The sequence below is a fragment of the Motacilla alba genome, chromosome 11 (genome assembly GCF_015832195.1).
Source record: "Motacilla alba alba isolate MOTALB_02 chromosome 11, Motacilla_alba_V1.0_pri, whole genome shotgun sequence".
Classification (NCBI taxonomy): domain Eukaryota; kingdom Metazoa; phylum Chordata; class Aves; order Passeriformes; family Motacillidae; genus Motacilla; species Motacilla alba.
Genome location: NC_052026.1, coordinates 13,714,714 through 13,726,849, shown reverse-complemented (window position 1 = coordinate 13,726,849; position 12,136 = coordinate 13,714,714). Strand labels below are relative to the sequence as shown.

The 12,136-nt window shown below is 53.2% G+C and overlaps 2 protein-coding genes across 4 annotated transcripts in view; both read right to left on the bottom strand.

The window, feature by feature from the left end:
* The window catches only part of ATP6V0D1 (ATPase H+ transporting V0 subunit d1), a 34,296-nt gene extending 26,907 nt beyond the window's left edge, over positions 1-7,389 (bottom strand). Inside the window, exon 1 of the mRNA XM_038148520.1 lies at positions 7,200-7,389. Within this exon, the coding sequence (XP_038004448.1) occupies positions 7,200-7,329 (130 nt within the window). The 5' untranslated portion in view covers positions 7,330-7,389. The remainder of the gene's footprint in view (positions 1-7,199) is intronic.
* A 38-nt stretch (positions 7,390-7,427) lies between these two features.
* On the bottom strand, positions 7,428-12,026 carry LOC119705749 (agouti related neuropeptide). 3 transcript variants are annotated; one of them, XM_038148521.1, is made up of 3 exons: positions 11,150-12,026; positions 9,369-10,981; positions 7,428-8,755 (listed from the first exon to the last, which is right to left on the bottom strand). In XM_038148521.1, the coding sequence occupies exons 2-3, from the start codon at positions 9,999-10,001 to the stop codon at positions 8,564-8,566; spliced, it is 825 nt and encodes a 274-aa protein (XP_038004449.1). In that variant the 5' UTR covers positions 10,002-10,981; positions 11,150-12,026; the 3' UTR covers positions 7,428-8,563. The 3 variants fall into 3 exon arrangements, with proteins under 3 accessions (XP_038004449.1, XP_038004450.1, XP_038004451.1); XM_038148522.1 differs by lacking the exon at positions 11,150-12,026 and having other exon boundaries at positions 9,369-9,930; positions 10,720-11,103; XM_038148523.1 differs by lacking the exon at positions 11,150-12,026 and having other exon boundaries at positions 7,431-8,755; positions 9,369-9,463; positions 9,731-11,103.
* Positions 12,027-12,136: the final 110 nt, after the last annotated feature.

The window sequence follows — 12,136 nt, the reverse complement described above, 5'->3', positions numbered from 1 at the left end:
TGCATTCATATACCTCCTACTTGCAGTTCCCAGTAGTTGTGCAGAGCTCTAATGGAAGCTAAGTCTGCCCAAAAAGGCATGTGATGTTGTTTTGCAGCATACAGGACTTTGGAGAGGAAGCAGCTATTGCATATCCTCCCAGATCTGCCTTCAGTAGGGAAGCTGCCAAAGCTTGTTTCCTCAACTCCAACACCATTGGTTTGTTTTGTTGTCACCACAACCCAAAACTCTGCTTTTGAGGTCGCAAGCAGCTGCTTTGCTATCGTGTCACTTGATGCTACTGACTTGGTGACACAAAAAGAAGTTTGCTGTACTTCCTGGAAGTCAGAGCTGTGCTGCATCTGGACCAGAGGCACACAGCTGCACGTTGTGCCTTGCAGGCTCTCCAACAGCTCTGAGCAAGCTCCCATGAGCTGCTTGGCCGGAACATTTTGCCCTGCTCCATGAAGGGGTTGTGCCCCCAACTCCACAGCACAAGAGCCAGCACATTATGCTGCAACTGGAATAAGGGCCATGTTTATATAACACTTGGAATTCATTTTTACAAGGAAGGCCAGCCACAAACTGCAGAACTAAACTTTTCTGAATCTTTTAGCATCCAAGCAGACAAAACGGAACATATTTTCCAAAAATTGGACCGGATTTATGAACCCTGACTCAGTGCATCCCACGGTGTATCAGTGCTTTACACTAGCCTGTCCTCCTCCAGCTGCTGGGCTAGTCACCAAGCCTCAGCCAAGAGGGTTTGGGAGCTTTTAATAGGACTATTCACATGTCAAGCTTCTCAGATGAGAGCAAACTAATCCCGTGGTTTCACAAACCTGCTGCCAGAAGAGCTGTCCCAGTAGCACGGTGACTAATAAATGGACGCACTGCTGAGCAAGCCCCAAGCTCTCCAAAAGCTCAGGTTCCTAACGCAAGCTTGGACTGAGCCAGAGCAGCACCATGGCAGGGGCAGCTGCCAGAGATCCCACACGCTGCAGGTTGATAAGACACTGGCTGCATGGCCTTTGCAGTGCCTCTTGCCCAGCTGCTGATGAAAAGGAGACCTGCAGCTAGAGCCCAGCCCCTCCTGATGAGCTCCTCCAGATACCCACAAACAACAGCACAAGACCTCAACCCAGTGACTGATTTTAAGAGATACATTTGCCTGTTCTGGCATTTTTCCAAGAGGTTCACACACTTTAAGTAACAGACTGAGCCAGCATTTGGCAAGGGAGCTACTTGAATGACCACAAAACTTTTGTTCTCTCTCCTCTCCTGCCAAACCTAGGAAATTATGGCCAGGTCACTGCTCCCAGAAAGCTGCCTCCTGCAAGAACACAACCGTTTAGTCAGAATGACAGTCTTTTTCAGCTGGGTAGGGTAGTGCTTGGGATTACCATGACATGTACTTACAGCCATCTCCTATCAACTCTCAGATCAGGCCCTCTGGTTTTCGTGCAGCTGCCTGTAGATGAGCCACAAACACAACCAGAGCTTAATCAACACACTGCTGTGCCAACACCTCGACATTTCAGATGACATTTTCACAAGAGACTTCATATCCACACTAATGCAACTATCCTCTCCTGCAAGTTTGCTTTGACTTAACAAGGAACCAAGCCATTAGTCTGTCAGACATCTGTCAGTCAAAGCCTCTCCTGTAAGCCCTGCTCAGACAGTGATCCATGGCCCCATCAGCTCAGACTTCCAGCCCTTCCTTCTTTCCTGCTGTAACTGCATTGCAGAGCTCTGAATCAAGTTAAGGGCTCAAACACTTCCAGGCAAGGACTGATCTGTCTTCTCATGCACAGGCACAGAATCAGCTTCTGCAACTTCTGAGCTGATGTTTTCAAAAAAATTATCTGCTGTAACCTCGACATCTTCCTCCAAAACACCTGGGGCCATCACCGCCTATATGAAAACTTAAAATATCATTTGCCATCTCCCAGGCTGGAGGCAGTAAAGCAGCCGAGGGATTACACAGCAGTCTGCAGATGAGCTACATCGCCCACGTCTCCCTTCAGGAGACTGCAGTCATTACCATTTGCCTTGTTGCTGTTTGTTTGGTCTGTTTATAGCCACCTCAGACACTCCTGAAGCTGATTCTCTGAAATCTCGTTCAAGAAGAACTCAGAGACCCTTTGCTCCCTCCAGAATTTAAGACCTTTCCTGTGGTTGCACACCACCAGCAGTGATGTGCTACCTCTTCTTCTCTGTTGTCAGGCAGCAAATTCATCTGAGTGACAGAGAAGCATCCTCTTTGGCTCTTTCCTCCATCGGTATCTCACCTCTGACTTTTCACCAGTTTGAGATGTCCTCAGCACCAAAGAGCAGCCTGTGTTTCCAGCCCATCCCTTCCTGGGACTGAACTCACTCCACTCAGAGCTTCAAACCCAGTACAGCCAGGTCGTGCTCTGTGAGGAACCCCTCAACGAGGCAGCCCCTTCCTAACCTGTCCAAAAGGCAAGGTAACCCCTCCTCATCTGCCTGCATCCCCAATAAGCTTTTTTCCCCCCTCCAAAAAGCAGACTGCTCTAAGTCACTCGGTAACCTCAAAGGCCCAGTGCAGGACATCAGCCCAGCACCTAGTGCAAGGGTTAAGGGAGAGGCAACAAATCACTGAGAAACTAAAACAAACAGGGCAGAAAACAGTCTCATGCTGCAGGAGCCGACAGCTGAGGAAAAACAAGATGAAAGCACTGACCGGCTGCCGAGCAGCAATACCTGCCAGGAAACCCAGACAGCATCATCATCTAACAAGGGGCAGGACCCAAACAAGGGCTGAAGCTGCACCAGAGCTGAGAAGCTGACCTCAGCTGCTGCTTGAAGTTTAGCTAGGAGAAGCTATGAAGCAGGTCTCTGCCTGGTAAAGGAGGCCAGAACAAACAGCAAAGAGCCTCTGCTGAACCCTGCAGGAAGCCAGTGACCACAGTGTTTGTTTGCCACCATGATCTAGCAGGCTATGGAAGTGCCATCATTCTTCCAATAAACGATGTTTTCCTGAAGCTTGATTTAACAGGAGAGTTGATGAAACAGACACAGCCAGTGGTTACACCCATACAGGATGCAGGACAAAGCACCAAAATTAGCAGAACAGCATTTTGGACACTGTTCTGTTGCTACATGAGAGGTGAGCATTCGGAGGACAGGAATGGTCTGTACTTTCCTCAGATCTCACCTTGCCTGTAGACTATTGCCTCCGTTGGCAGGAGAAAGCTCTTGGGGCCAGGGGTCAGTCCTGCTGCACAGTCCCAACACACAGGGGTCAGCTTTTCACACAGGGCTCCAAGATGTCAGGAGAGTGACAAATCATCATTGTGTGAATGTCAGTGAAAGGTCCCCAGCACATTAAGGCCTGGCTTCTACAGCCCCCGAGTTCAGACTGAACCACTCTCGGAGCTCAGGATGGATCTAAGCATGGCCACACCTTGGGACCATCAAGTGGCCTCTCCCTGCTTGGTAGTACAGTAAAGGAGCTGCACAGGAAAGGATCTGTGCTGATCCCCCTTCACACAGGGGAGTATCATGAGCTCCACCAAAAGCACTCTTGAAGTCAGTATGGAGCCCTACAACACCTACACAGGAGAGGACACACTGCCCATGCGGTTATGCTGAAAGAGAAGCCTCACTCCAGCCTTCTTGGGGCCTAAATTCCAGGGCCACAGTGATAAAATGGAAAAGAGACAGCACAGCCTCCCCTGCTCTTCTCTCGTGAAAGGAGACGTGCTGAACACCTCAAAGCAATGGCAGCCTGCAGGGGAGAAAAAAGATCCTTGGGACAATGAAAAGAAAAGCACACACTGCACACAGCCTGGTGTACGGAAGACAAACTCCATGGACAGATGCCACTCCTCCAAGTGCACACCACTGTTTACAAGGCATCCCAGCTCCCAGCTGTGCCAACTGCACGGACAGAGGCACAAGCACCCACAGAGTGGTGGGGCTGAGATGCACAGTCTCCAGAAGGCCTCTCCCAAAAGAGGCCACAAGCTTGAGCCAACTCCCTTCCACTCCTCAGCCTCATTACCCAGCTAGAAGTGACACATCCTGCTGCTGGATTTCACCCACCTGTCACCTCTACAACACTGGCAAGCCAGAAAGAAAGCAGCTTTCTACACTGCTGCTGTGGAAGCAAGAATAAGCAGTAGCAATAGGATGCTCATGAACACTGACCTAAGGGTAAAGACACTCCTGGTTCAAGATGCTTTTGTGCACTTCTTGGGCTCTGCACACTTTTTGCAGAAGGGAGCTCTGCAGACCAACAGTAAAGCCAGCTGATAATCGACATTCCAGCCCCAGACTGAACTCTGCTGCTTAAAAGCTTCACCACTATTCAACGGCATCAACAGTTTTTGTTCTCCTGACAGAACATCAGGCCCCTGACAGGCCACCACAGCTTGAAGCGCTGTAGATGACTCACCCATCTTTTGGCAGTAGAAATCTGGGTGACTCCTAAGTTTGGTTGCCCCAAACAGATTCCACTCAAGCACAGATCCATGCTCACAGCACTGGAGCAGGGGAAAGCAGCTCCAGGTCCTTCACTGACACCTTGTGTCAGAAGCAGGAACTGGATACAAGAGCGACCACCAGGCAGGTTCCAAACGCTCCCAGCTCATCTGTACTGCACAGGGCCCAGCTGAGGAACGACCAGAGCACCAGGATTTTTGGAGCTGAAAGAAGGGATTAAAGGTGTTATTGCTACAGGGTTTAAAAGAAAGCTTAAACCAAAACAGCTCTCTCACACACACCCTCAATCCATGTTTTTCTGCACTTCTCATGACCAGCTCAGGAGCCTGCCTGACCACAGACAGCCCATTTGGCTCTCAGTTTCTGACTCAACAATGGAGAGCTCCGGTCAGATTACCTTGTGATCAGACAAGCAGAGACAACAGGGGATCATGCAGAAAAGCATGATTTCCTCCCTTCCAGCAGCACTGAACTGCCAGCCTAAGTCCTGAAACAGACAAGTCAATCCTTTAATGCTTCCAGACTGATCTGGGCACACCAGAGGGAGCAGCATTCCAGACCTGGAAGCACAACGTCCTCCAAGCAGCCAGATACCCAATTCCCAGGGCCAGACCCAGAACAGCCTTGGTCCTTCAGGCTTTCTCCATGGCCAAGGCAACCACTTGCTCCAGGACTGGGACTAACTGCAGAGCCAGACACGTGAGAGGCAGCAGCAAAGACTAAACAGAGAGTAGAGAAGAATGCATTAGTAATTTATGCTCCAGTATTCATTTTTGCTGCTAATACATCAGCCACTGCCTGGATTTAGGGCAGATGAGCATCTGGGAGGAAAAGGAACATATTAAAATCTGTGAAGCACAGAAAACAAGTAGTGGAATGGGAAAATCAGCACTAAAAGGACAGAGTCTTGAAAGAAAATGTTTGACCAGAGACCTATGTAAGCAATAAAGAACAATGCTCCTTTGAAGAAAAATCCCTCTCCGAAAGGGCACGGCGAGCCAAGTGAAGGAGTAACAAGAAGTGAATTTGGAAGAGCAGTGAATCTGGAAGAGCCTTCAGGTTCTGAATGAAGTGTGACCAAGAGCACAGCAGCTGCCACCACCAGAGAGCTGCTGGGGACAGAACAGCAACAATACCAGGACAAACATACGGGAACTCCAACGTGACTCATTCCAAACGCAGCCAACACCAGCCCAAGGGAGAACCAGGCTTAAGCAGCTTGGTTCAGAAACCGAGAAACAGACAAGAAAAGAGAAGCTCCGAGCACAGAAAGACTCCAAAGAGGAAGTTATCTGCAGGAAAGGTGAAAAAGTCACAGTTCAGGGCATGCTGAGACTTGTGACTACCAAGAGAGCAGAAGTCGCTCCCACTGCTCTCTTTCAGGCCCTGGGCTCCACAGCAGGAATGACAGTGACTGCAAAGAGCTGAAAAAAAAACAAAGGCAGAAAAAGAGCTTCTGTGCCAAGTAAAAACATACTGGGGATGTTTGAGGTAGAGGCTGGGGCACAACACAGCACTCTGTTCCCATTCTATTGCTACCTGGAGCGAGCAGCTCCAGGAAACCTACATCCAGGACTGGGCTGGCCAGGGATTCGTCTAAACTGTCAATGTCAATTAACCACTCTGCAATGATTGTCTAGATTAAAATGACGCTTAATTAGTTTTTTTAGAAGAAAGAATGATCCAATAATTATAGTTCCACCGATCAAAACAACCAGCATCTCTGGATATGTGTGTTTCTAGTTTATTTCAAGACAGGCCTGGTTTTAGTCTTTGTGGTCCAGGTTCTGTACACCAAGGAGTGAAAACTGCTAAGCAGGTCACTGATCAGAGGAACAGTTTAGCACCAGCTAGTTAAGATGATGAGCTGCCTACAGGTGATGACAGAACTGCAGAATAGTTTGGGCTGGAAGGGACCTTCAAAGGCCATGCAGTCCAACTGCCTGCAATGATCAGGGGTATCTTCAGCTAGACCAGGTTGTTTAGAGCTCCATCCAACCTGGCCTAGAATGTTTTCAGTAATGGGGTACCCACCACCTCTCTGAACAACCTGTGCCAGTGTTTCACCACCCTCACAGTTAAAAAAGAAATCCTTACGGTTCTGCAAGTTTGTACACATTGATCTAGAAAAAAAAGATGATGGCTGGAAATCAGAATTAGCCTTGAAAGAGATCTCAAGATCAGAGGCAACAGATAATTCACTGGTGAATTTACTCAGATGTGCACTAGATTTTTTTCCACTAGCGATCTTTCAATAACAGCAGGTACTATCCTACATGACCTGATCTCCTTAAACACTAATCATGGATATCAGGGATCTTAGATTATACCAACAACCTTATTCCAGGCCTTAAAAGGCTTCCTGCCCTTTAAGGAGTGAAGGCACAAACCTGTCTCACCAGCAACACCTGTCAAAACCCACCAGGCTCCCAAAACCCGCAGGGTCCAGCTACACGGCCACCTCAAGAAAGCAGTGGAAGGCCAAGTTCCCTCACGCCACCGCATCAGCTGCTGCAATCACACGGCCGGGCTGACCGGGAAACTGAGTCAGCTGGGGCGGGGTGGGGGGCCAGGACGGGACACCGGCTGCGTCCGCAGCCATGGGGTAAAGAGAGAACAGCTCCTCACAAACGCCGCTATCAGCTCTTTTCCCCACTGCCGGGCAGCCCCTCAGCCCGGACATTCCCCTCAGGAAGGCGGGGAGGGGGGGCTGTTCCCGCTTGCCTCAGGCCTCCACCGCTACTCACCCTCCAGGCTCTCACACTGCACCAGGTTCACGTAGTCGCCTTGCCGCAGTACCCCCGCCTTAAAGCCGCGCACCAGCCCTTCCAGGTAGCCGTTATCCACGTTGAAATAGAGCTCCGGGAAGCACGACATGGCGGCGGCGGCACAGGCAGCGCGAGCGCCCGCCGCCTCACGTGACTGGCCGCGGGTCACGTGGCCGCGGCCCCTTCCCGGCAGCCATTGCGAGGCGGGAGCGGCCTGAGGCGATGGCGGCCGCCGTGAGTCCGCGCCGCTGCTGCGGCTGCCCAGCGCCGAGCGTGAGGCCGCCCTTCGCTCCGCCTAAGCCACCGCGAGCGACACGGGCACGAGGAGGCGACACCGGTTAAGTTCGCAGTGTCGCCTATTGCCGGGACACCGCTTGTACTAGTCAGGAAATACCTAGCCAATTCAAGGGCTTTGCCAGGAGCTGCTCTGTGAAAAAACAAAATAATTTTGTTTGATGTAAAGGTGTTGCAAAATGCGGGATATGGCAAGGTTATGTTAAGGCGAGATGTGCTTTAATGTGTTCACCTCCGTGTACTTCAAACCTAATCAGGAAGAAAGGAGACCTAATCAGTGGAACAGGCAGCAGCCAGCACCCCTCACTCAAGAATATCCCAGAACAAGTTTTAAGGATGTAAGTCAAGATGGGGATGTATGTCTACATGTACATTATTAACCTGGCAAAATACTCGAGGTCCATGTATCCTGGAGCTCATCTATCTTCATTGTAACACTAAAAATCACACCTGCGGGGTCAAAAAGACCCATAGGTGAAGGTCCTTCCCCTGAGCAAGAGTAGAAGTCGCCTGGATTAAGTTACGTGATTCCTCTGGAAATTACTAACCAATCTCAATAGAGGGGCTGTCCTTGGGAAGTCACTAACCCTGAAGTTGTCTGGGTAAATAACGGCACAGAAAGTCCGGTGGGGTGAGCTGGATTTGTGGAACAGCACCGAGCACCCAGGCTGGGGCAGCTCTGGAATAAACAATCAGCGTCTCTCTGGAGAGTGTCATTATCGGCTCAGGGCACAGCAAGGAGCGAGCCCGATTTTGTGGGGAGCAGCAGCGTAGCCAGAACATCACCTGGGGTGCCCCTGCTGCTGAACCAGCACTTAGGGATCCAGGAAAGGCGCATGTGGTTTGACGTGGATGTGTCCTGCGGTGTCGGCTGTGTGGACACCGCCCAGCTGTACACAGGCCACCCTCACCCTGCTGCCACCCCCCAAGAGCCCTTGAGACACGTCACAGCACTCCCACTCTGCAGTGGCTTTTGCAAAGGGCTGGTTTATTGGAGCTGCAGAGAAGAAGGCACACGCAGGGGCGAGCAGCTGGCAGCCCCAGGGCCGCTAGTTCTTGCCGCAGGGGAAGTTGGTGCTGATTTTCCTGCAGTAGCAAAAGGCGTTGAAGAAGCGGCAGTAGCAGGTGGCACAGGGGTCGCAGCAGGGGATCTGGTGGCCCAGGCAGGACTCCAGGAGACGGACACAGCGGCGGGGGGAGCGCTCCTCACGGCCCTCAGCTTGCAGTTCTGTGGATGATGCCTGCAGGGGAGAGAGAGGAAGAGGAGGGGAAGAGCTGGTCCTGGGCCACTGTGCCAGCAATAAAGAACTGTGTGGGAGAGAGCCAAGAGTGGCTGCTGAAGCTTGGCATTGCCAGCAGCAGAGGCTTCTGTTGTCTTCAACTCTGGGCTCTGTTTTCTGTTGGAAATCACTGCTGAGCACTGTGTACTCTCTACAGGCATTGCTGCCTCACCCATGGTGTCTCAAGGCCTTTCTGCACACATTTATTCTGAAGCACAGCCTGGACAGAAGGTGCTGTGCCTTCTGCCCCAACAGAGGCACCGGAGGCTGAGCCAGGCAACACAGGGCACTGCCCAGTGAGCTCCTGCTCTGCAGAGGCTTCCTGGGCTGCACTTGAGCTTAATTAAATGGATTACAGGAGCACAGGCTTGGACCACTCTCCTTTGAGTGCTGGAGCCCCTTGCAGGTCTGAGCAGCCTCAGCTCATCCCAGCTCCTCAGGTGATGGACAGACAGTCCTGTCCCAGGCAGCACTGTGCTGGCTCCAAACCCCCCAGCCCCAGGGACACAGAGAAGGCTGCTGTGAGGCCACCCCGCTCTTAGGGGTGTCTGTAAGAAAGCTCAGGGAGCCATACCTGTGGTTCCAGCAGGCTGCCTCTCTGCACAAGGTCACCATCAGCTTCTTGGACCCCCAGGGCCATCTGCTCAAACCCCAGCCTTGGGAGAGCTCCTGCGAGATACAGAGAGACTGGACAAGGAGGCTGCTGGAGGGTCAGCTCTGATTCTTCTGCCTTTGCTCGTGTGTCCCCATCAAAAAAAAGACCCCATTCCCTGTGGGCTGCCAAGCTGCTCTCACTAGCCAGGGCCAGGAGAAGCTGTGCTGCTTTAAGAGGATGCCCTAACTCTGGGTGTGGGACCCCCAGTTCAGTTTTGGGCCCCTGGGTTTCCCAGCGAGCAGCCGCTGGGGTCAGTGAGCGCGGGCGGCCCCAGCACTCACCTGCCGGCTCCGCGGACGCCTCCTTGCCTTTGCGCTGCAGGCTGGCCTGGCGGGCTCTGTCCACCCGCTCCAGCCCGCCGCTCACCTTCTGCAGGTGGCCACAGCTGAGGTCGGCAGTCCTGAGATCCAGGACAGCCTGGATCCCCTGCAGCAGCCCGCAGCACAGCAGCAGCACGTTCAGCATGGTCCTGGGGGACAACCTGTGCAGAGGGGCTTGGCCAGCATTAGCCCACCTGCTGGCAGCCTGGCCTGTCCCCTCCCCTGCCATCATTCCCCGCCACCTTGAGAAGTGCCATGTCAGCCTCTGCCAGCACAGCCACCACTCCCAGCTGTTTGTTCCCTTGGAATTGAGAGCCTTTTTTGGGCCCACAGACACCTGGGAGCAGGACCCCCCAAAGCTCTGTCATGCGCTACGAGGCACTCCGCATGTGAGCACATTCATGATGTCCCCACAGAAAGGGATGAGCAGCAGAGACTGGACCGAGATTTGATCTTTTTTGTGTCAGTTCAGGTTCTTCTGCCCGACACACAGCAGCCACCATGGAGGTGCCCAGTGTGTGGCCAAAACATCTGACACAGCTCCTGCCAGGCTCTGAGCCCGGAAGTGTCACTAGAATCTGAGTGCTGGGCAGGGAGATGGACCGCAGCACACACAGCTGGGGGACAGGAGAAGCTGCAGGGCCAGGCTGTGGGCTTTGGGGGCCTGAAGCCTCTAAAATGTAGGTGACCTCTTAGGGAGCAAAAGTAAAGGGGCCAGGAGGTGGTATCCACCAAATATCAGCCAAACCCTTGGAAACCCTGTGCCTGCTGCTTGGGCAGCTTGAGGTTCCAAACCTGGCTCCAGCAGCCCAGTGCTAGCCTCATCTCCCCATCCCACAAAACCGCCCAGCTCTTCGCTGGGAGAGACCCCTCTGCACTGTGGGGAGCCCCACAGCCACGGGCGTCACATCCCGCACGTTCCCAAGACCCCTCCCGTGGGAAGCACTGACCTCTCCCAGCAGAGAGGGGGCTGCTGTCCGCTGCTCCACTGAGCTGGCTGGAAGTGCTGCTGCCGCTCTCTGCCTCAGTGTCCTCCTCCCCACATGTTTACTGGGATTTATATCAGCCTTTTATTAATTAAGTGCTGTGGCCACATGACTTCGCTAACTACCAGGTAGGTGGGAGTCTCTGGAAAATGGGCTTTGTCTGGATGGAGAGCAGCCAGTGGGGTGGTGCATGGGAGGGGGGACTCCTGCTTTGTGCCTTGCACAGCTGCAGGAAGGAACAGATCCTTGTTAGCTCCAAACTCACAGGTTTTTTGGAAGTGATCCCCACTGTCCTTGCAGCCCAATTCCCTTTCCAGCCCACTCCCCTTTCCAGCCCAAGCCTGAGGACATCTAGTTCCCAAATACAGAAATAACAGGGCTACAATTTCCTCACCCAAACCATGCCAAGCTTGACTGGTTTTCAAAGGGAATGTTGCCTATCTTGATCTCCTGGCAAGCATCCACTCATAGTGCAGAGCCTCCAGAAGTCCTCCAGCTCCTGACCACATACCATCTGCAGATTCTCCAGGCTTCCACCTGTGCTAACTGCATCTCTTACTCATGTCTTGTTTGGAAAACCTGCATCTCCCCAGAGCCAGGCTCCTTTGGGGAACACTTGTGGCCTTGAGTGGCTTCAGGCCTGCAAGGAATTGGGGGAATAAGACATAAGAGGAAGGGTTCAGCAGGCTCTGACATCCCCTGCAGGGAACGCTGACAGCCCGGGCTCTGCCCTCACCAGGCTGTTCCTAGACCAGGAGGACCTCCCAGGCCTCTCATCACGTCCTCAGCAGAGCGTGAACCACTGCTCCTGGCTGCAGCACCACCTCTGGGGCTCTTGGCAGGCTTTCTCTGCTCCTAAATCCCCTGTCCTGGCATGATCTGATTCCTGCTGCATTTGAGGGACAGGCTGGGCAGGCACAGGACCAGTGAGGAGCTCATCTGCCATGTGTCATTTTCTCCAGCTGCGTGTGGCTCCTGGAAACACTGAGCACCCATCTGGGTCCCCCAATGCACAACACCCGGTCAGGATCCCCTGCCACAGCGCCTCACGTGCCTGGACAGAGTCACCTTGGCTGCGAGGCAGGTTTGGCAGCCCATTCCATTCGCGAGGCCCGGGCGGGTGCCGAGTGTCCCAGCCGGCCCCGGCTCCTCCCGGCTCAGCCCGGGGGGGCCCGGGTCCGCGCTGCCCGGTCCCGCTGGCCGCAGCCCCCGCACGGAGCCCTCGGCTCATTAGGGCCTGTTTGCAGCCGGCGGGGCGCGGGCCGGGACTTCTGGGAAGGCATTAGCGGGAACGAGGGCGGCCGCGCTGAGAGCTTTTTAATCTGCGGGAGCAACATCTGCTTTGTGCGCATCCCGATGGCCAGTAACGAGCTAAATGAGG